The sequence below is a fragment of the Diabrotica undecimpunctata genome, chromosome 5, assembly GCF_040954645.1.
Source record: "Diabrotica undecimpunctata isolate CICGRU chromosome 5, icDiaUnde3, whole genome shotgun sequence".
Taxonomy (NCBI): domain Eukaryota; kingdom Metazoa; phylum Arthropoda; class Insecta; order Coleoptera; family Chrysomelidae; genus Diabrotica; species Diabrotica undecimpunctata.
In genome coordinates, this window is record NC_092807.1 from 74134963 (window position 1) to 74160392 (window position 25430).

The following is a 25430-nucleotide window of genomic DNA, read 5'->3' on the forward strand; positions in this document are numbered from 1 at the left end:
TTTTGAAATCTACCACCAGGCGTCGCCCACTTTGCGGTTCCTCGTGAATATGGACAGTGGAAGTGTGACGTCACAACTGTCAATTACTTTCCAAACAAAAGTTGAAATGCCCAATCTCAAGACTTTTTAATTTCTATAAAGTTAACATTTTGCTTCCTCTGCTGCTTTTTCTTTTAAGTATAGTGTTTTTTACGATAATACCATCATAATTCCGTGTTCTATTTCTATGAAATATAGTTTAAAAGTTTAAATTAAAGACATTCTAACCTTACTTTATTAATACATGCATTTTATTGTTATTTTTATAAAACAACATGCTTTATTATTTACACAACCTTGTAAAATTGTTGTAGTAACTATTAGAATACTTAAATATTGCAAAAAGCGGAAAGATTCTTTAAAAAAAATGAAAAAATAACGAAAAATACAAATTATCCACACTAAACAAGGTTTGTTTGGAAAGTGAAACTGACAGATGTCAATAAAATCTACGTCATCACTTCCACGGTCCATTATATGCTTCAAATATAAAGAGAGAAAGCTTTTAAAAACTGCATTTTGATTATACTATTTTATGAATTCTGCAATTTTTAATTCATATGAAGCAATAACAAGTAAATATTTGTCTCTTTGGAGATTAATTGTAAACATCTGTTGTAATCTGGCAACTGCTGATTTGACGATTGCCAAATCTATCCCCTAATCTATCAAAGGGTAATTGCCAAAATAATTTCTAATAATTAACTGCCATTAATCTCCAAAGAAACAAATATGTACTCATTATTGTTTTATCTAAATCAAAAATTGCAGAACTTATAACATAATATAAACAAAATGTACATTTCTAAAGCTTTATCTTTTTATATTTGAAGCATACAGCATCTACATTATAAAAACATGCCAACACTGCTATACCGAAATTTTTTGTTCCATGTTTGACATTTGCGGCTAAAATCATTCGGTAAACTCAACAATTATCATGGTACATTATATTATCCATCAGACTCATCAGCATCAGAGTATATAAATAATATACTCAGTTTTCCATCACCATTTATTTAAACCATAAGTACATAATATATTGCTTATGCTGAAACTAAATAGACATAGTATACAAAATATACTAAAAAAAAGTGAAATAAACATTATTTAAGAAAAACATGGAAAGAAACACATTTTTATTGAAAAATGTCCAGTTATAGTTCAGATGATGAAAACTTGGTGTTATTAAAAGAAGCTCAAGATAGTCAGTTCCTTCAAGAAAATTTGTACAGTAAGAAAAAGGGTTGGTTAGAATTTTATTTTTAGAATTAATTATTTATACTATATTATTTTAGACTGCAAAAAACCCGAAAACGTGAATGTTTCAGCCAGCTTAAAACAAAGAGAGAATGATCAGTTTAACAATTTTAAAGTAACTCCAGAATTTCAAGAATATATAGCAAGACGTTTGTGCTGGCTTCTTGATAAAAAGCTAGAAAATGAGTTTAAATATGCAACTGATGGCACAGAAGTTAAGTCTAAAAGGAAAAAGATTGGTGGCATTAAACTGTTTTCTAAATCAGAAAAACTAATAACAATTGGAAAGACCCCAAATAATATTGTTGCATTAGCTTTTAAACCAGTGAATAGAACAGTGGGAAAATATAGTGCTCCAGTAAATTTAGATGATTTAAGATATATAACAGTATCTGGTAAAGATATTTTGTTACAAAAGGATATTACATACTGGTCTAACAGAACTAAATCATCAAAATTTTTCCAATACAAACAAATTAACAATGGTACATTAGAATTACAAGAACCACTATTTAAATAGTTAATACAAACATGTCTCATATGCCTCCTTTTCGTCTTAATGTCCCTAATATACCTACAGACTTGCCATCTGCTCCATCAAATCCTAAAAAAAGAAGGAAAAATGCACCCATTCAACCTCCTCCCAGTGTCCAAGATCTTTTGCCTCCACCCTTGTCAGGATATGGTGATACTATTGTAGCTTCCAATCCATTTGATGACTGCCCTAGTAATGTTAACACTGGGGTTATGTCAAGACCCCATGGAGGACCACCTATGGGTATGGGAGGTATGTTATACCAGTTATAATATTGTTGTATTACGTGTTTGTGTGTGTGTGTTTAAGGATAAGATATCGATAAAACATAGTCACTTTTTTTTTGTCTAGAAACCTGTTAAGACATTGTTATTAAGACAGACTAGGTCGGGGGTAGGAGGTAAAGATAAATTGGGTAAAGCGGAGGTTAGGATTCTAATTACAAAATTTGTAGTAATTTATTATCTATATATACAAATATATACAAATATATATATATATATATATATATATATATATATATATATACATATATATATATATATATATATATATATATATATATATATATATATATATATATACAGTAGACTCCCTCTATAACGAGAACTGAAATGACAGACTAATTACCTCGTTATAAGCCGATCTCGTTATATCAGACAATATATACTGTGCATACATATGAATCTGTAGTTTTCTAAACCATTAACTTCCTATAGTGAAGCCATTCGGAGCAATATAAGATGCTAATAAATATTGTTTGAATGGCATTTTTGAAAAAAATTTATTTACTTTTATTGTCAATGAAATATAGTAAAGCATAAAAGAGTTGTTTACTTTTATTATCAATGATATACGTTAAAACAAAAAATCTGTATTTATATTTTTTTCCAACTACATAATGTATAAAGCGTATTTTCAAGGATATCATAAACTATTGCTTCTGCAATTTTAAGAACTCTGTCATTTTTAACTGCTTTAAATAGTCCAGTATCATTCTATCATATTTTCTAAAGATTAGTTTATTGAGGGACTGTTTGAAAAGGTATTTATTTATAGCCACGACCCGACCACACACGTAAAAAACACGTTTTTGGATCTTATTTTCTCTCGTTATAACCAAATTTGCCTCGCTATAGACGGTTATAGTTCAATAGAAATTTCACGGGACATCTAATGTATCTCGTTATAAGCGAAACCTCGTAATAACCGTGTTCGTTATACAGGGAGTATACTGTATATATATATATATATATATATATATATATATATATATATATATATATATATATATATATATATACAAGAAATAATATAAACAAACAACACAGTTTATTAGGGTTGCAGTCAGAAAATTGGCCAGGATGTTATTGAAACACTCTTTTGACTTTTTCTCTAGCTTTCGGAATGGTTTTATTCCTTTTTCAAGACACTAATAATGTATATATATGTATATATATATATATCTATATATATATATATATATATATATATATATATATATATATATATATATATACATATATAAATCTGTAGGAAATATCAGGTATAGTGGTCTATAATAAAAATCTTTGTTTTTTTCTAAGACTCAATATTTCGCCATTTATTTTATAGCTTCATCAGAAGTAAACTGTAAAACAATTAGAAACATTACAAACAAATGATGTACAAATAGATTTAAAAAACATTCACAGAAATTAAAAGATTTCACAAATAAAACTAACATTGAAGTATGTAAACTTTTGAATGTCAAGATTAAACTGTCCTAAGCACATTCCCCACAGCAGTACGATAAAAAAAATTAAAATTATTTCAAATGTACAAATAAAAACAACAATAAAATAAAAGAAACGTTAGAAGAATGATATTTCTTTGATGAATTATTAAGGTTAATTGTTATTAAGGTGAATCTTAGCTATTTTGAATATTTATAAATTTTGTTCAATACATTAGAGGTGTGCTTATTAGTTCTTTTAGACGAACTAGTTCAAGGGAACTATTTCACAAAAATGAACTAGTCCAGTGAACTAGTTCGCGAGAGAACTATTTGTAGGACCGAAATCGAAATCCAACCCTAACGTTACTGGTTGCCAGATGTCTCGTCTTATCATCACACAAGCTCGGCGCCGGCCGCTCGTTTTCTTCGGTTTTCAGTCAGTCTTTCACTACTGTACAAGTAGTTCGGGTTCGGAACCATTTCTTTCAATGTTATGTTTAGGTTTAAATGTTTTAAATTTATTTCTCAAATGTTTTGCAAAACATTTTTTTTATTTGCAAAAAATTATTAAGATTTGTTTTTTATTAACCATTTTAAATATAAATATGGTTCACGTATGATTTATTTTTATATTTACGTATATTTAAACTTATAGGTATTTATAATTAGGTTATTTCTAAAAGAACCTTTATAGAAAAAAATCAGTGAATTTTCTAGGAACATTATATAACACATTTTCATTCTCACTTTTACATAAAATTATATTTTATGTAAATGCATCAATCATTTTAACCACAACTAAAAATTTTCATTTCAAAGTTACAATACGAGAAACAATGCAGCATGGCAACGTCCAAGCCAATGCATGGGCATAAGATCCGAACGATTATGACATTAAGATAAGACTGTTTATGTTATTGTCACATTCATAAGAATTATTATCTGTTATCTGAGCCTAATCAGCATTTCTTTTTTTGAACTAGTCAGTCCACCCCATTCACAAAATGATAAATATGATCTCATTCATTCATTATTTTCTTCTTTAGAAGTTGAGACACAATTTATAATGCAAATCGTTCGCAGTGAACTACACTTGAGTGCAAAACAATCGACTCAAAAGCGATATTTGAGATTACACCTTCTGTTTTAATGTAAGAAGTATGAAAATAACAAGATGTAATTTGCAAACAGTAACTTTATTATTGAACTTACAAAAACCGCTATTTCATTATTTGGAAGACGCATTATAAAAACAATATGCTATTCGAACAAAGTTTCTCAAATATTCATCATTGGAACTATCCCAAGAAAGACGTAATGAACAGAGAAATCATCAATTACGAAATGAATTTTTTTATTTTTCAATATCTGATATTACCACCCCTATTCCTAATTAGACTTTTCAGTCGATTTCGCATGGATCGGATGACTTTTCTAATAAATTCTTGAGGCATTGCTTCCCATTCATCATTAAGCGCAGCCCTCAATTCCATTAGGCTCCTTGGTGCAGGATTTCTGTTTCGGACCCTTCGTTTAAGCTCATCCCAAACATACTCTATTGGATTTATGTCCGGGCTCAACGCAGGCCAATTTATTGTAGGTATACCGATCTCAGTCAGATAGGTGGTGGTGACTCGTGCGGTATGATATCGTGCATTATCATGCAATAAAATAAAGGCATCACCAATAAATCCCACGTATGAAACCACATTTCCTCCAAAATATCTCTGATGTAACGATCCGCCGTTAAACCTCCACCACGTCCTCCACCAGGCACGAAAACCAACTCAATTTTCCCATCCATGGAAATGCCTGCCCAAAATATACAAGAACCGCCTCCATATGACACAATTTCTCGTATACAACATTGGGCAAATCGTTCTCCTGGCCTTCTATAGACTCGACACCTCTTTTCGTTGCCATGTAGGCAGATCCTACTTTCGTCGGAGAATAATACCTGACTCCATTGATAGTGGTCCCAATCCAGATGTTCGCGAGCAAATTCTAGTCGCCTTTACTTCTGGGCTGCAGTTAGCTTGGGACTTGTAGCTGCTCTTTTTGGTGTCAGATTGGCTGCTTTAAGTCTCCTTCTGACTGTCCAAACGCTAGTAACCACACCTCGGACCTCTCTAAGCTCTTCTTTGAGATTAGCACCAGTCAAATGTCGATTTCTCAGAGATTTAGATACAAGAAATCGATCATCTCTCTCCGTTGTTGTTTGTTTACGGCCTCCTCCTTGTCGGCGGACATAATCACCAGTATCCTGGTACCGACGATATACTCAGGACACAGCAGATTGGCTTATATTTAGTCGATTTGCCACGGCCCTCTGGCTCAGGTCTTCTCTCAATAATGCTACTGCTTGAGCTGCTTTGACAGATGTGGTATCCATTCGTTATGCAGTTGCGAACTTAATTGACTCACGTTTTAGTGCATCGCTATGGAAATTGATGCCTACGATGTTAACCGAACGCGTTAAGTCGGTGCGTGTCGATTTCAATGAGTCAAATTCTGACCCCCTCTCTACGTGTTACATTATTTATTTGTAATACGTCGCCCGATTTACCAAAAACCAAAACTTTTTTCAAACTCAATAATGAGGATAATAATTGTACAATAAATATTATTAAATTTACACCTTTTAGATTGAAACAGGAGATGTACTTTCGCAAAATAATTTTGAGTCGATTTTTTTGCACTCAAGTGTAGTTCTATGAAAATTAATGAACTAGTTCAATTAGTTCAGTTGAAAGAATCGTTCATTTGAACTATTTCGATGGTGAACTACACATCTCTACAATACATTACAATATTACTTAATTGTCCAGTGTCTGTTTTATAATTTAAAGTGTTTGTATTTTTGTTTATGTGATACATCTCAAGAAATAATTTACTTTTGTAGTTATCAGTCTGTGCCAAAATGCGAGCTTTGTTATAGTCAAGCATATGACCAGTATTTTCATAGTGTTCAACTACTGCACAAGTATTTTTTCCCAAGCCGCAATCACTTTTATGTTGTGTGATGCGTTGTTTTAGCCATTGTAATGTTTGGCCAATGTAGCTATTTTGACATCCTAGACACAGTATTTCATAAACAACATTACTTTTATATATTGTTGGTACTGGATCTTTGATTTTTGAAAATAGTTGTTTGCTGTTCATGGTATTATATTTAGCTATACAGTAAAACCTCCGTTAACCGAAATAATTGGGGGGGGGGGGGCGCCGTTTCGGATAACAAGAATTTCGGTTAAAAATAATATTGTTTTTTATAATATTCTTGATCAAAGTATTGGTATTAAAAAATACTATGAGTTGATTTCGTAATGTTTTCTAATAAGTAGATCCAGTTTAAAGTAATAAAATTAAGGAAAATGAACAAGTTTAACATGCTTTTTTAAAGAAATCTTCTATTTTCTTTTGCGTTTTCGTTTGACAACGATGTTTTTTTCTCTCTCCATCGTCCATTTGCAGAACGTCATGAGTTTGCCTCATTCTATTGTTCGACGAAACATAAAGTAATCTGAAAAGGACAAAACTTTATACAATGACAACAAAAATTAAGAACCTAGTCGTGTCCCTACCTCTAAGGCGTTGAAAATCTCGTCGGCGTTCTCGTGCTGCCTGTTGCCTCTTGGGTCGTTATCTTCGTCGTCTGATATGCTCAGGTTGTCATATCAAAATCTCAGTTCGGGACATCCCATCAAAAAGTTTGTTCCAGCATTTTTCCAAAGTTAAAGATTTGATCTTGTCCCACGACTCAGCTCACCAATAAACATGTTTCATTGTTAAAGATTTGAGAATTTCGGGAACACTTTTGGATTAATTCGTCTCCTGTAATAACAGATGTCTTAAGAATGCTCCTCTATAATGTCTCTTGAATGTCTCTGTGACTCCCTGGTCTAACGGCTGAATTAAGCTTGTGACATTCGGTGGCAAAAATCTGACAATTGTCACCATTTTGTAGATTTTGAGGGTGAGTTGGCGCATTGTCAACAAGCAACAATGCTTTGATGGGAAGGTTTTTTGATTTTAAAAAGGATTTTACACTTGAGACGAATTTATTTTCGAACCATTCTAAAAATAAAGTGGTCGACATCCATGAACTTTTTTGGCTTCTATAACTGAAAGTGCTTTTTCGGAAATATCTTTTAGAGCTCTTGGTTTTTGTGATTTCCTAACACACATAGACCGGTGAGTGAAATTAACGGAATTGTTTAAGTTTTGCGACAAACATTTACTTTTTATTGACGAAATTATTGAAACTGTCAGCCGTTTCGGTTAAACAATATTTCGGTTAAAAAGGTTTCGGTTAAAAAGGTTTCGGTTAAGGGAGGTTTTACTGTACTAATATTAGGAACATTTTTGAATATGGATATGACAGAATGAGTTAGACCATTAATAAAGGAGAGTTTTTTTTATATTTAATTGATTTGTTGTTAGAATCATGGACCGGGCCATCATAGAAATTACTGCTGTAAATCAGTTTTTTTTTTAAATTTGTTTAGGATAGCCGTTGTTACGAAAAATTTTGTATAATATGTCCAGATTTTTTTGTAAAAAGTTGTCATCAACAATGGACATTATCCTGTTTTTCATACTTAGTACGGTATTATATTTTTGACGGGTGTTATGATTTGAAATTAATTTATATACCTGCCTGATGCTGTCGACTTTTGGTACCAATCCAATATCAAAATATTGTCATTTGTTCTTATTACCCTTGTGTCTAAAAATGGTATACTAAAATTTGTCTCAGTTTCAATTGTAAACTGAAGATGTTAAATGAATTAAAAATGTTCAGTGTGGTATTGATGTGATACGATGGAACTGCACATATGATGTCATCGACATATTTATATATAAATGGTAATTCAAAAGGTAATTGTGTAATCACATTATCTAAGAGATGATTAGTTACAATAGTTGCAAGGATTGGACTAATCGGGGAACCCATCGGTGTTCCAAAAATTTGAGAGTAAAATTTACCATTGAAACTAAAGCAAGTGTTGTTAAAAATGAACCTAAGAATTTGAAGAAAATTGTCTTTTGATAATGTCGTGTAGTCTTTTATAAGGTTCCAATTTAATTCTATAATGTACGTGACCATATTTAGTGGAATGTTTGTAAATGAAGACACCACATCTAAAGAAATTAAAACATAATCATTTGGTAACTGCATTCCCTAACAGCATTGACAAAAGTAAATGTGTCCTTAGAATTATAATTATTGTGATATTCAAAGGCATCGTTGAATATATCAGCAAGAAATTTAGAAATGTTGTAAGTAGTGGATTTTAAAGAACTTACAATAGGCCTGAGAGGAATGCCCAATTTATGGATTTTAGGCAAACAATAAAGTTTAGGGAAACATGAGTCATAAATTATCAACTTTTTTTGCAACTTGTTCAGTAAGTTGATGTTGGTTTTTTAAGATTTTTATTAAGTCATTATAGTTTCTCTGTATCACTGACGTAGGATCTTTGTCCAAAGCCTTATATGTCGATTTGTCGTTTAATAACGTTAAGGTTTTGACGATATATTCCTGTTTGTTCATAGCTACCGTACATACACCTTTGTCAGATTGTAAAATGTATACGTCTGAATGTAACTTTAAATATTGTTTTACATATTTAAACATTTTGTTCATTGTTGTGGGGCGTTTAGATGTTGAATTATGTAAGTAATTAGTTACTACATTTGTTACTTGTGCCCTAAGAATATCTTTAGATTCAATTGATACCTCATCGATGATATTTTCTGCATCAGCTAAAAAAATATCTAATTTAAAATCTGGGGGTGTACACTCCACACTAAATTTTGGACCAAGAGAGAGAAAATCAGACACTTCTTTTGGAAAGTCAATGCTGGACAAGTTTTTGAACCATTTGTCATTGTTTAAAAATAAATGGTTGGAAAATAAGTTATTAGTTAGCTGTTCACATTTTTTTATGTTAGTAAGTTTCACTTTGTTGAACACATTTGAAAAACTCTTTTTTAAGTTAATATGTTAGTAGAAACAAACTGCTGCAAATCATACTTAATCTTATTAATATCATTCTTCACATTTGAAACATTATTGCAAGTTATCCCTATTTCTAAATTTAATGTTTTTTATGGATCTCATTAATGAATTTATCTACTTTAATATTTAAAACTTTGTAATTACTTGCGTAGATAACATACACACGAACGTGCTCAGGCATAATATTAGATGTTCTACAACGTAATAAAAAAATTCTTCTGTTGTTCAATTTTGCCATCCTTATGTTTAATTTTGCCCATTGCTTCATTAATATTGTAATATTTGTTCCATATATTTGGCTGATCTCTTGATAAAAACCCAGAATAAAATATTAAAAGTGATTATTTCGACCAAAAAATAATTTATAAATCTGTAGGAAATATCGGGTATAGTGGTCTATAATAAATATCTTTGTTTTTTTTCTGAGACTCAATATTTCGCCATTTATTTTATAGCTTCATCAGGAGTAAACTGTGAAACAATTAGAAACATTACAAACAAATGATGTACAAATAGATTTAAAAAACACTGACAGAAATTAAAAGATTTCACAAATAAAACTAACATTGAAGTATGTAAACTTTTGAATGTCAAGATTAAACTGTCCTAAGCACGTTCCCCACAGCAGTACGATAAAAAAAAATTTCAAATGTACAAATAAAAACAACAATAAAATAAAAGAAACGTTAGAAGAATGATATTTCTTTGATGAATTATTAAGGTTCATTGTTATTAAGTTAGCTATTTTGAATATTTATAAATTTTGTTCAATACATTACAATATGTTGCTTAATTGTCCAGTGTCTGTTTTATAATTTAAAGTGTTTGTATTTTTGTTTATGTGATACATCTCAAGAAATAATCTACTTTTGTAGTTATCAGTCTGTGCCAAAATGCGAGCTTTGTTATAGTCAAGCATATGACCGGTATTTTCATAGTGCTCAACTACTGCACAAGTATTTTTTCCCAAGCGGCAATCACTTTTATGTTGTGTGATGCGTTGTTTTAGCCATTGTGATGTTTGGCCAATGTAGCTATTTTGACATCCTGGACACGGTATTTCATAAACACCATTACTTTTATATAGGGTTGGTACTGGGTCTTTGATTTTTGAAAATAGTTGTTTGCTGTTCATGGTATTATATTTAGCTATACTAATATTAGGAACATTTTTGAATATTTATATGACACAATGAGTTAGACCATTAATAAAGAGGAGTTTTTTATATTTAATTGATTTGTTGTTAGAATCATGGACCGGACCATCATAGAAATTACTGCTGCAAATCAGTTTTTTTAATTTGTTTAGGATAGCCGTCAGTGGCGACTGGTGACTCAAAAATTTGGTAGTTCTGCAGTATTTTTTGGTTTTTTTTAATTCAATATCTTTTAATCGTTGTATTTTACAACGAGGCTTTTAGTTTGATATTTTACACCATATATTTATTCATTATATATCTATTAAAAAATAATAAAGAACTTACCGATTTTCTTCTTTTCAAATTGAAGATAAATCCAATTATATCAAAAATAGCAATGGTACATTATGGCACACTAGTAATTGTTTTATAGTTTATGTTTTTAGTAGAATTTTATCGATAAATACGTGAAACTAAGGAATGCAAACGAAAAAACACTACAAACAAAATCGCCACAACAATAATTGCATTATAGGGTCTTACGAACTAACTACACACAGAGCCAAATATATTATTTTTTTTTATAAATAAGCTCGATTCGTCGATTTTTTTTTAAAGCAAACTTGTCTATAACTTTTTCATTAAAGTTTGGTATTTCTTTTATAAGTGTTTTTTCTACTGACAACATGTTAATGCTACAAGTCAGTCTTCAGTCATGGAATTTCTCAAGAATGTTTTAATCGTTTTAAACTCGAAAAGCACCTTTCAGCTTCTGTCGTACTCATGGGCACTGTAATTAGAATTTAAAGCAGTTTTACAGTTTCTTGAAAAGGCTCGGTTAAATTATTTTCAATTAAAAATTTTAAAAAAGATATTGCCCCATTAATGTCTCTACAGTCTCTTCTAAAATAAATAACAGATAATTCAGTCTTCAAGCGCTCCCTATCTAAATTTGGATATGACGCGCAAGTCAGGCTTAAATTATCATCTGGGAAATTATCACAATAATTATCAAATTGCTCAGGATAAAGCAATGAAGTTGCAAGTAGGTGATTTTTAAAAGCAAATCTATCATTTGCACAATTTATGATTATATCACAAACTTCGATAGATGCTCTCCGATGACCTACTGGACTGTTATCCTTCCATAACCTTTTAGTTGGTAATGGCTCAACGCATAAACTAGAACCTTGGTCAATGGTATCATCTATTGAATTTCTAACTGAATTCTATCTTTCGAAATCTGTCACCTTTTTATTGATTTCCAAAGGATCCGTTTTAGTCTTTTGAAGGGCATTATACAAAACGTCTACTTGTGGCATTATGCGATGGAAAAATGTTAACCAAAAAACAAAATTTTGATCCACTAGTATTCTTCGAATGGAAGACGCTGAACTACAGACAGCTGCCTTATCAAACGATTCTTCTATTTCTTCCATACATTCGATAAAAGAAGATCGATGTTCAAACACAACATTAACAGTTCGAATATTGAAGTTCCAGCGAGTTGGAGCGCCATGAGGAATTTTCTTTTGGACGATTTTATCTAAAACTGCCACTCGTTGTGGCGAATTTTTAAAAAAGGTAGGGATTTCATTTAAATTTCCAAAAAAACTTGAGAGTTTTCGGAACAAGTCTTAGACATTATTAAATTTAATTGATGCGCGTAACAGTGTACAAAATGAGCAAATGGATATTTTTCTTTTATTCTGGCTTGAACTCCTGCGTGCTGTACACACATGACCGCTGCCCCATCATAACTCTGAGCAATTAGTTTATTATTTGAGTTTTCCAGGATAGGATCCAAAACACTGAAAATGTTTTTGCTTAAAGTATCTGAAAGTATCTAAATTTTGAAGGTACCAAATATGTCCAAAATCGTTCTACCGGTGCTCCATTTCGACAATATCTAAATACTACAACCATTTGTGATTTTGCTGAAATGTCTGTAGTCTCGTCGGCCATGACAGCTAGATATGGAGATTCCCGAATTTCCTCCAAAATTTTATCCTGGCATAATTCGAACATGCAGTCCAAAATATCATTTTGAATTTCTTTAGAAATGCCCTTAAAAACCGTCGATTCTTCCAAGTGTTGTGCTAAAGTTTTATCCAATTCAGCAGTAAAATTTATGAGGCCGCGAAAAATTCCAGGATTGTCGGATGTTTGTGTGTCCCCGAAGCGCCAATTCGAAAACATTACAAAATTTTATGCAGTCTATAATTTTTGAGAGAACATACCTATTTTTTGTTACAGCTTCATTGAATTTTTGAATATTTATCCAGTATGCAGAATCTAACTGTTCTTTAATATTCACGGAGCCTAATAAAGCATATTCCATTTGATTGTGCAAATGATGCTTAGAAGTTTCGTGCTTTTTTATTTTATCACTTAAATGTACTAAGTCTGTTACACCAACTTGCGTCCATGACTTATCACCTCCAAAGAGTACACAAGGAAAACAGAAAAGAGCGTTTTTTCTGTTGCAGCCACATATCCAACTATTTCTCGTATAAATATCGCAATTAAATTGTCGTTTGTAATTTTTTTCTCGGCTTGATCCTTCTTTTACGATTTTAATATCCGACAAAGGACGTCCTTTGCATTTTAATTCTAGTTTTTCGTCATAAGAATATTTAAAGAATCTCTTAACATTAATCAAATTATAAATAACATCCATCCTGAACAGCACTTTTATTCTCATATACTTAATATAAATACCGAATTACGTGCAGGACAACTTATTTTAACAGTCGTCGCGTCGCGATCACCGATTATTTAAAATTACAATAAACGTAGGTTTGTACACACTAGTTCGAACTGCGACAAATGCAGCTCAAATATTGCTTTCAGTCGTCGCCTGAAAAGTGTTGGCGAGGGGTTGAGCGGGTGTTATCGGGGATATCTTTAACAGTTCACAGCTCGGAGTAGCACCGGTCCGGTCAAATAAGTGGGACTTGCTGTCGCCATGAAATGCGACGGACGACAGATTAAAATAAAGGCGGCCATGCACGAAAACCATCTAAATGAATTTAAATTTTATAAGTAGTGATATTTTTTATTTAATTTTCAAAGTAATTTTGTTTGGATTATTTTGGTGGTTCTGCAGCTCCGCAGCACTTATATACCAACCGCCACTGATAGCCGTTGTTACTTTGTATAATATGTCCAGATTTTTTTGTAAAAGGTTGTCATCAACAATGGACATTATCCTGTTTTTCATACCTAGTAGTACGGTATTATATTTTTGACAGGTGGTATGATTTGAATGGTAATTTATATACCTGCCTGATGCTATATATAAATGCCTTTAAACAATGACAAATGGTTCAAAAACTTGTCCAGCGTTGACTTTCCAAAACAAGTGTCTGATTTTCTCTCTCTTGGTCCAAAATTTAGTGTTGAGTGTACACCCCCAGATTTTAAGTTAGATATTTTTTTAGCTGATGTAGAAAATATCGATGAGGTATCAATTGAATCTAAAGATATTCTTAGGGCACAAGTAACAAATGTAGTAACTAATTACTTACATAATTCACTGACTAACCTTACTGTCGCCTGACTAACTTTATTGCAGGATTCGTTCTTCGCACTCCCGGCGATAGTTCCCGAGGTACTTTAAAATGCCCTCTCGTTGCCGAGTCTACGACGAACGCCTACCTTCTAAACCATACCCTCCTATGTCATCCAGCGATCCGGAAGCGGAATGGTCGCTGTAAGGCCGGCATCACTTCCGAAGCACTACCTTTATTCATTCATTCTCCATTCATACACATTCACACTCTATTCATCAGCAAGGAGGCCCCTGTCTCGTTCCAGGTAGCGCGTAGAAGATACTCATCGCTCCTAGTTCAGCATCATTCCCAGATGGGCATTTCCTCCTTCCCCACAGTCTGACTCACGCATTCTAACTCATACAGTGTGACCCACTTTTCTAGCTTCACCTTTCAGCATCATTCACTCTTACCTTTAGCGTTGGTCCAGCTGTCTTTCTTCCTCTTCCTTTTTCTTGATCACTGCACGAATATAGCTGTGTATGTTAGTCCAACCTAATTTATTTTCAATCATTCTCTCAATCATTTCTGTCACTGTAACAAAATTCACACCTGTCTCTCTCTCCACTCTGTTCCTTTCCACTATCCATCTGCTGCAATCTAACATCGTATGTGTCACAGTGTCCGAGTATCCACAGTATAGGCATTCATCTGTATCGGCCTTTTCGATCCTATAGAGGTAGGCCCTTAAACACCCGTGTCCTGTGAGCACCTGCGTCAGGAAATAATCCAGTCGCCTGTGGTCACAGTCCACCCAATCTCTTATGTTCGGGATCAGCATTTTCGTCCACTGTGCTACATCTTCCGTGTTGTTCCATTCTTCTTGCCATCTTTCAACTTACTTTTCCCTTTCCTATCTTCTCTCGGCCACAGTAAGGTTTGGGCCTCTTCTCTCATAAACTACTTTTCTTTCTACCGCCAAAACATGCAACGGAACACATCCAGTGATGGTTCATAAGGCTGCCGCAGACACAGTCCTGTAGGCGCATGCCACTCGCAACAGACTTGTCCTGTCCACTCGTGTCATGAGACTCCTATAGGCCGTTATCTCTACCGCCTCGCTCCAGACTGGTGCCGCGTAGAGAACGATCGACTGTACAACACCGTGTAAGACCCTCCTCCTTTGGGATTTGAGTCCTCCAATGTTTGGCATCACCCTCCCCAACGCAGCCGCACTATTCGCAGCCTTCCGGACCACCTCCTGCACGTGCTCCCCCATTTTGCATTTTGGTGCAATGTCACTCCTAGATACTTTACTTGTTTCTTGGATGTTAGATATGCACCCGCACATTTCAATTCAATATTTTGCCCGTTCCTTGTCCCCTTCAGAATGATGGCTTCGGTTTTCTCTGTCGCAAGTTTCAGTCCGTGCTGCATCATCCATTTCTTTACGACGATATTTGAGATCTGGCTCATCCCGGGACACCGGGATGAGCCAGAAAGAATTTTTAAACAAAATTTTAGTTTTTGCCAATATAATTGCCAAGAATAAAAATTTTAAGTTGGCATTTATGACATTGAGGCTTATTTGTAATTGCTCGCTATTCTAACTTATTTATAAATTCAATTGTTTTTGTGTTAAAAAAGTTTTTCCAAATTATATTACAAAATTTAAGAAACATTTATTAGATAAGAAAATTTTTAGAATAGTTTTTTTTAAATATGTTTAACAGCAATTTATTAACAAAACTAATTTTATTTGGTGAGTTAATATAATTTTTTTTCTAGTTCCACTTTGTAAGATATTTTATATTTTTTAGCAGCTCTTGAAAATAATTGTAAACACAATTGAAAGCTCGAGATAAAAAATAGTTAGCCAATAGCCCCTTTTATTGACTCCAAAACATATATATATATATATATATATATATATATATATATATATATATATATATATATATATATAAGAAATACTGGATATTATTGACTGTCGATATAAACAAACAACACAGTGTATTAGGGCTGCAGTCAGTAGGTTTGGCCGGGATGTTATAGAAACACTCTTTTGACTTTTGGTCGAGCTTTCGGAATTCTTTTATTCCTTCTTCAAGACACTGTAATTAGAAGAAAGTGTAAATATTTACAACATATCTCAAATTGTCATTACAACTTACTAGTCGTTGAGATTATTTTTCTAAAGCTACGACACTCAACATTAAAAACACACATATAAAATATAACATTTAAAATAATGGACAATATACATTTTAAAATTTAGTTGGAAAGTTAAAATTTTGTTAGTGACATCTTTTCATGGTGTGTTTTGACTGATCCATAGAGAACAGAAAAAAACAAAAATAGTGTCATTAAAAAGTAATTAGGAGTTCCTGCTATTATATTAATGGAAGTAGTATCTTAAACCTGTCTTGATAGTATGCAACATGTTTTGTATGCTGGTGTATTACGGTGTGTATATGTAAAAGTAAATCTTTATTTTCTTTTTGATGTTTTGTCAGTAAGTAACAATAAATGTTGCTCAATTTATCTATGTCTGACTTTTTATTTATACAAGACGTATTAGATTTTATGAAACACCTTTCCAAGAAAACACGTTTTGAATGGTTTTTTTCTTTAGCCAGAATACAGGAATCCTCGAAATTAAATTCATGTTTTAAAGTTAATGCATGTTCTGTGAGCGCACATGCGTTTATCTTTTTGGTTTTTATTTCGCTGCTATGTGATATTACTCTATTGCGAAAATTACGAGATGATTCTCCGATATACACGTTTTTACAGTTGGCACACTGTATAGAATAAACAACATTCGATGACTCCTGTATTGTGAAAGGATCCTTTGTCTTTGTGTACAACTTCGATACCGTTTTCACATTCTTAGTTGCAATTTTTAAGCCACTAACATTTTTGAAAATGTTCCATAGCTTAGGTGTGAGAACTGGAATATAGGGTAGGCAACCATACGTTATTTTAGATTGTGGTAGCTCTGATGTGTTCTGTGTCAGTTGTCGGACCTCATTCACCTCATTATTATGAAAATTTTGGTTGTCAGAAAATTGCAATGGAAAAGGAGAACCAAAAATGAGTTTATTCAAAAGCCCTGTAGCGCACATGCGTTTACACTACCGTACTACCACCACTACTGTTTAAGACAACAGAAGTTGCAAAATCTTTGAAAATTTACAATGCAGTTGCACCCAGGTTTTATACACTTCCTAAAGTTCACAAACCTACTCTTTCAATGAGGCCTATTGTCTCTTCTATTGATGCTCCTAATAGTAAACTTGCTAAACACCTTACAGATATCCTCACAATTTCCTACAACGAATCCAATGAATTCTATATTAGAGATTCTTTCACATTTAGTAACTTCATTAATAATGTTAAAGTTCCGAATAACTATATACTAATTAGTTTAGATGTTGTGTCACTATTTACAAACCTACCACTAGATGCTATTCTCAACAGCATCAAAAATAACTGGAACAGCATCTCTCTGCATACCATGATCAGTTTAGATGATTTCTTAAGAATTTTAACATTCATTTTTGACTCTAACATCTTTTTGTTTAATGGTAATTTTTTTAAACAAATTTTTGGCACTCCAATGGGCAGCAAAATATCCCCCATACTATGTAACTTTGTATTGGATGAACTCATAAGAACATGTAAGGAAAAGATACCTTTTCACATACCTTTTATCAAACGATATGTAGATGATTTGATCTTATCGGTCCCTGAAAACAAAGTAACTGATGTTCTAAACACTTTTAACGCCCAGTGAGAACACTTAAAGTTTACGGTTGAGAGAGAAGCTGATAATATGATTCCGTTTTTAGACATGCTTATACATCGTGCCAGTGATGGCATTTTAAGGACGGAGTGGTATCGTAAACCTTGTTTTAGTAACCGTTTCATAAACTTTTATTCTCAACATCCATCTAAGATGAAAACAAATTTGGTTTTGGCCCTTAAAACTAGGGTTATCAACTTATCACACATCGAGTTCAGGGACAAGGGACTAAAAAGTTGAGATCTATACTACAAGAGAACTCCTATCCTACAGGGCTTTTGAATAAACTCATTTTTGGTTCTCCTTTTCCATTGCAATTTTCTGACAACCAAAATTTTCATAATAATGAGGTGAATGAGGTCCGACAACTGACACAGAACACATCAGAGCTACCACAATCTAAAATAACGTATGGTTGCCTACCCTATATTCCAGTTCTCACACCTAAGCTATTGAACATTTTCAAAAATGTTAGTGGCTTAAAAATTGCAACTAAGAATGTGAAAACGGTATCGAAGTTGTACACAAAGACAAAGGATCCTTTCACAATACAGGAGTCATCGAATGTTGTTTATTCTATACCGTGTGCCAACTGTAAAAACGTGTATATCGGAGAATCATCTCGTAATTTTCGCAATAGAGTAATATCACATCGCAGCGACATGATGACTGTTTTAAAGTTAACATGCATTAACTTTAAAACATGAATTTAATGTCGAGGATTCCTGTATTCTGGCTAAAGAAAAAAACCATTCAAAACGTGTTTTCTTGGAAATGTGTTTCATAAAATCTAATACGTCTTGTATAAATAAAAAGTCAGACATAGATAAATTGAGCAACATTTATTGTTACTTACTGACAAAACATCAAAAATAAAATAAAGATTTACTTTTACATATACACACCGTAATACATCAGCATACAAAACATGTTGCATACTATCAAGACAGGTTTAAGATACTACTTCCATTAATATAATAGCAGGAACTCCTAATTACTTTTTAATGACACTATTTTTGTTTTTTTTTCTGTTCTCTATGGATCTGTCAAAACACACCATGAAAAGATGTCACTAACAAAATTTTAACTTTCCAACTAAATTTTAAAATGTATATTGTCCATTATTTTAAATGTTATATTTTATATGTGTGTTTTTAATATAGTTTAATAGTTTTTAAAAATTTTGTGGAGCCCATAGTACCCCTGTATCATGAATGTATATCGTTTAGTTCACGTGTATATATTATAGCGGTCGTTCAGATCTTTTTCCCTGTGTATTGGAACCATAATTATATCGGTTTAAGTAAGCTTTGATAGTTTGGCAACTATGGGATTAAGCCGTATATTTCCAGCGTATATTCGAAACGGTTCATACGGACTCCTTACTTTTGTTATCATTCATACGCATACGCATTACAGTATGTAATAGATATGTATACTACCAAATACCTGTTTTTGGTAGGTACGTGCTTTTCTAAAATTAGCTTTATAAATACAAAAGGATTTCATTACCAAATTGGATGTGTGTTTTCATATGCGGAAATTTCCTAATGTATTTTGTTAACGTGAGTGTGTCTTTATACGTTTTATTTAAGAGTCCGATTAATAAGAACTTCTTTTATTTTATCCATTGTTTTACGATATCTTATATACAGCTTTTTTATTATTTTATTTCTGGTTTTATCTGTGTACTACATATAATTCTGGATAGGTGATCTTAAAATAAATATTTAAGTGAGTAAGATAGTAGTGCATAAAAAAGGGAAGAATGCTTAATTTATCTAACAAGAATATACCACTTCACCAATATTACATACTTCTGAATGTTTTAGCTTCTATTTAGGGGTAATATATAATCAATATAAGTGGAGTTAGTGTCAAATTCGCAATGATCTTTATAAGTAAGAGCTTACTGACTGTACTTTATATGTTTAGTTCAAATAATTAAACCTTGTAACTTTAGAAAAGGGCGATTTGAAAGGCAAAGTCAACTAAGAAGGTGTGATGAATCTTGTACCACCCCACATTCGCACAGGTTAGCCGGTGTTTGCAGGCAAGAGTCCTCCTGGAAGATTTTAGGAAGAAAACTACCATAAGAAAATTACTCTCGGGGGTTCAGATGGCAAGAAGCAGCTTATTTTTTTTTGGTATATCTTGCAGTGTATATATGTGTTGATCTGGCCAGTTTTTCTCGATTTTAGTCATGGGTGGTATTCGTGGAGTGGACGTTGCGAATCTAGACTTTGTTTCTTTTGTTCTCTAGCTACTTATCTTCGGATATTAGGTGGATTGATAGCTACGATATTGTAGAGCTTATGTATGGATGTGAGTCTTAATATCCGCTGAATTTGGCTGACTAATTTATAGCTAAATCTATGTGTTAAGTATGTGTTGGTGTTATCCATACTGGCAGGTATATTCGGCAGCAGAAGCATAGAGTTCAAGTGTCTACGTTTTAAGGGTGGAAGAATGTGCTTCCCATTTTTAGCTGACAAGTTTGCGAAGATTATTTTTCTGGTCCTCAGTTTGCCTTTTAGTTTTAAACAAAGTTCTGTGAATGACAAAGTGTGATACAAACTATATTCAAGGTATAGGTTTATTTATAGCAAGTCCAGAGTTTAAGAATTTCATGACACTATTGGATGTTCAGATTTGTGAAAGCGTCTCTGTTAGGGACATTGCAGGAGCACACCTAACTTTTTCCGTGGTTTGGCTTAAAATTGATTCATAGTCTATTTTTATTGTGCTTAAGGTATGATTTATATTTTTCTCTACTTCGGCAACAAAAGTTTTTGGTTGTGCAACAATAGATGTATCATCTACATAATAAAAGTCCTAGTATTTACTGGTATGGGTTGGGTAAATATTATACAGTGTAGGTGCCATTACGCTACCCCAAAGGAGACCGTCCTTCTGCGTTCTTTATCTGCTATTCTTACCATTGAGTGATACGAAAAATCTTCTGTTGTGTAGGCATACGCGGATAATACAAGTGAGTTTATTACCTAAGGGGATGTCACATAGATTGTGGAAATGCTCTCTAATTTAAGGTGTCGTAAGCGGCATTTAGATTGACAAATACCACTCGTCATACCTGATATCTTTCGTACCCGACTTCACTGTGTTGGGCAAGATTTAGTATTTGTGATGTACATGATCGTCCCTGTCTATATCCACTTTTGTCTTTTAATTTGAGTTTTTTTTCTATTATCAGTAAAATTATATTAAGGATCACGTGCAGAAGTATTTTTTATCATCATCATCATTTTGGCTTTACAACCCTGTGTGGGTCCTAGCCTCCCCAAGAATTTTTCTCCAGTCGTCCCTATCCATCGCCTTCCTCCGCCAAGCACGTATTTCCATATTTCTCATGTCTTCATCGATGTTATCTAGGAATCTTGTTCTGGGTCTTCCTCTTCTTCTTTGACCAATAGGTCTATCAAGGAGCGTTTTTCTAGCTGGGTCGATTTTCTCCATCCGCATTACATGGCCTACCCACCTCAGACGTCCTATCTTTATGTGTTTTACGATATCTGGTTCCTGGTATATCCTATAGAGTTCGAAGTTGTATCGTCTTCTCCAGACACCATTTTCATTTACCGCTCCATAGATGCGCCTTAGTATTTTTCGTTCGAAACATCCTAACATGTTCTCATTGCTTTTTGTTAACGTCCAGGTTTCTGAACCATATGTTAGGACTGGGCGTATTATTGTTTTGTAGAGTTTTACTTTTGTATTTCTTGATATAACTGTAGATTTAAAAAGGAGATTAAGCCCAAAATAGCATCTATTAGCCGTGCAAAATCTGCGGTTTATCTCTGCGGTAGTGTCATTTTCAGTATTGACAAGCGTTCCCAGGTATACAAATTCGTTAACTGCTTCGATGACGTCATTTTCTATAACAAGTGGCCGTAGTGTTTGTGGTTGCGTACCTATTTTCATGTATTTTGTTTTATTGGTGTTTATTATTAAACCCATTTTTGTAGCCGCTTCCTTTAATGCTACGTACGCCTCTCGTGCTGCGTTTTCCGTTCTCCCAACAATATTGATATCATCAGCATATGCTAAGATTTGCACAGATTTGTTATATATTGAACCGGTAGTTGTGATTTGTGACGTACGTATTACTTTTTCCAGAGCTAGATTAAATAGTATACTATATAATAGGAGAGTGGGTCTCCCTGACGTAGCCCGTTATTTGTTTTAAAAGGTTCAGAGAGTTCCCCCTGGATTCGTACTTTGCATTCAACTTTTTCAAGGGTTAGTTTGGTTAAACTTACCAACTGATTTGGTACTCCTAGGTCTATCATTGCTCTAAACAATTCTCTTCTATTTACAGAGTCGTAGGCTGCCTTGTAGTCTATAAATATGTGGTGCGTGTCTACACCGTATTCCAGTGTTTTCTCTAGAATTTGTCTTAGGGTTGAAATCTGATGAATTGTTGATTTACCACCTCTGAAACCAGCCTGGTATTGTCCTATTATTCGCTCTGCATATGGTGCCATACGATGGTATTTTTTATAGCTGACAAAATAAATAAATATAGATAAGACGAATTAGAGTTGGGACTACCCCAGAAGATTCGAGAATAATACTTTTGGTTTATATATGTAACGATGTTAGGAGTAGAGTTTAGTTGATAAAGAGAGTACCGAACTGTAAACTTATAAATAAATATATTTATATAAATTCGAACCGCTCGTTTTATTTAAAAACGGTACAGTTGGTGTCCGGTGTGAGATTTGAAAATAAATTCAGCAGTGACTTTTGAAAAAGACTTGAACTTTAAAAAAAAGTATTATTCGTCGGGAATATCCGCGTAGGTCGGTAGTGATCTTTGTACGAAAGAAAATTTAAAAAGTACGTGTGTGCCTAACCAAAGATGCTGCTAGTAGAACTTTCAGTAAAACAGTTGCGTGAGCAACTAGAAGAACGAGATGAAGTTGCAGTGGGTCCAAGAAGATACTCCAAGAACGACTGAAGACTGTGCTTAGCAAGAATGGAGACGACCCAGAGACATTCCAGTTTCAATCAGCAGAAGAAGCCGAACTAAAATAATTGATGGAAAATTCGAGAATGTTTCCAAAAGATTCGATGAAACGTCGCAAAAATTTGAAAACGTCTCGCAAATGATTGAAGAATCTTCTAGGAAAAATGATGATAAATTAGAGATCGTTTCCAAAAGATTCGATGAGAAATTCTGCAAGGTGATGCTGCAGATATCCTAAGATCGATTCCTAAGGGTCAAGAAAAATGTTACCAGACCTTGTTCACTCCACTAGACAAACGTTACGGAGATGCCCATCTACAACAAGTCTACAAGGCGCAACTAAGAAGTAGAATTCAACGAGCAAGTGAAAATTTGCAAGAGTTTGAAGAATATGTTGGTCGTATAGTGCGGTTAGCTTATCCAGAGGCACCAGACAACATGTTGGAAGAAATTGCTGTAGATATCTTCGTCAATGGGTTAAAAGACAATGACTTACAGAAAGCTTTACGACTATCAAGACCGAAAGTTCTAGATGAAGCGCTCGCGATTGCCTTGGAACATGAAACAGCTAGTCAAACTTCATGGACCCATCGAGTAAGAACCATTGAAGAAGGCGATGAACCAAACGATAAACGTCTGGAAGAAATGATACGAAAAGTAGTTCGTAACACGATGCCGAAGAGACGCGAGCCCAGATGTTGAAATTGTGGTGACGTAGGTCACATTCGCCGTAATTGCAAGAAGATGATACAACAGTCGGAGAACTAGAACGAGTCGACACCAAGGGGCAACTGCCGACCTCGAGAAACACAGCCCCCATAGTTACTGTGAACATTACGGCCTCCGGTGGAATTCATAGCTTGTACATCGAGGGTCGTATCAATAATAAATGTAGATCGTTTTTGGTAGCTACAGGTGCAACAAGAACTATTGCACGGCCAGAAGTAGTACGAGGCCATCTTAAATTATCGCCTGCAACAGTAAAGCTTAGAACATCAACTGGTGAGATAAATAATACATAGGGCTAATATGTCAGTATCCATTGGCCAGAACACAGTGAAACATACAGTATTAATTGCAGAGATCTCCGATGAGTTCATATTGGGGATGGATTTACTAAGGAAAGTTGGGGCTGTATTGAATGTCAAAGATGGAGTTCTCGAGATCAGTGGTGAAGAGTTGCCATTTCATGAAGACAAAGAGGATGTTATCAGCTTAATAACTACTTGTGATGTAACAATACCCGGTAATAATGAGAAAATTTTGATGACCAGACCTGATGGTTACTGCCGAGAGGGAAGTTTAAGGATGGTCGAAGATGTGAACAATGCGGAGTTCCTAACGGCTAAAGCTGTGGTGAGAATTCGAGATGTCGTTCATGTAAGAGTTATGAATTTAAAGGGAACTGCTATTAAGTTAAGTAAAAGAACTTTGATCGGACAGTGTTCTCCCGTGGCTTCGAATTGTTCCATGAATACTAATGAAAAACCGTCGAAATCTAAGTATCCAAAGGAGCTTGTTGAGACGATGATTAAAACGTGTCAAGATCTTGATGATGAACGAACTAAAAAAGTGAAGTCTATGTAGATAGAATTTCAAGATGTTTTTGCCATTGATAAGAAGGATAATGGCAAAACAAGCATAGTAAAGCATAAAATTAATACCGGAGACGCTCAGCCAATCAGACAACAACCTAGACGACTTCCATTTGCGAAAAGAGATGAAGCCGAAGACATCATCAGAGATATGAACAAGCAAGGGGTAATTGAACCATCAAACAGTCCATGGACATCACCAGTAGTGCTAGTAAAGAAGAAAGATGGTTCAACACGTTTTTGTATTGACTTATCCTTTGCCCAGAATAGACGATACTTTGGATACACTTTCTGGTTCTCGTTGGTTTCCACACTCGATCTGAAAAGTGGATATTCGCAAGTAGACATGGAGCTAACTGATCGTGAAAAAACCGCATTCTCGATAGGATCAGGGCTTCGGCAGTTCACAGTTATGCCCTTTGGTTTATGTAATGCCCCGGCCACATTTGAAAGATTAATGGCGGCAGTTTTAAGAGGTCTAACATGGAAAACATGCCTGGTTTATTTGGATGATGTAATTGTAGTTGGAAGTAGAGGTGTGCTTATTAGTTCTTTTAGACGAACTAGTTCAAGAGAACTATTTCACAAAAATGAACTAGTTCAGTGAACTAGTTCGTGAAAGAACTATTTGTAGGACCGAAATCGAAATCAAACCCTAACATAACTGGTTGCCAGATGTTTCGTCTTATCGTCACACAAGCTCTCGCCGGCCGCCCGTTTTCTTCGGTTTTCAGTAGTCTTTCACTACCATACAAGTAGTTCGGGTTCGGAACCATTTCTTTCGATCGTATATTTAGGTTTAAATGTTTTAAATTTATTTCTCAAATG

At 33.8% G+C, this 25430-nt stretch overlaps 2 protein-coding genes across 3 annotated transcripts in view; both read left to right on the forward strand.

Moving 5' to 3' along the window:
* The first annotated feature begins 941 nt into the window (after window positions 1–941).
* On the forward strand, window positions 942–1819 carry LOC140441390 (uncharacterized). 2 transcript variants are annotated; one of them, XM_072532099.1, is made up of 2 exons: window positions 942–1273; window positions 1338–1819. In XM_072532099.1, the coding sequence occupies exons 1-2, from the start codon at window positions 1189–1191 to the stop codon at window positions 1817–1819; spliced, it is 567 nt and encodes a 188-aa protein (XP_072388200.1). In that variant the 5' UTR covers window positions 942–1188. The 2 variants fall into 2 exon arrangements, with proteins under 2 accessions (XP_072388200.1, XP_072388199.1); XM_072532098.1 differs by having other exon boundaries at window positions 944–1285.
* Window positions 1820–1830: 11 nt separating this feature from the next.
* LOC140441389 (uncharacterized) overlaps window positions 1831–25430 on the forward strand; it is a 427170-nt gene continuing 403570 nt past the window's right edge. Inside the window, exon 1 of the mRNA XM_072532097.1 lies at window positions 1831–2086. Coding sequence (XP_072388198.1) covers window positions 1831–2086 — 256 coding nt within the window. The remainder of the gene's footprint in view (window positions 2087–25430) is intronic.

What these genes read in the sequence shown, in the direction of transcription:
- LOC140441390 (XM_072532098.1), top strand. Translation starts at nt 1,189, where the DNA reads ATGTCCAGTTATAGTTCAGATGATGAAAACTTGGTGTTATTAAAAGAA. An exon ending in TTTGTACAGTAAGAAAAAGG is followed by an intron (nt 1,286 to 1,337) that starts GTTGGTTAGAAT and finishes ATATTATTTTAG; the next exon opens with ACTGCAAAAAACCCGAAAAC.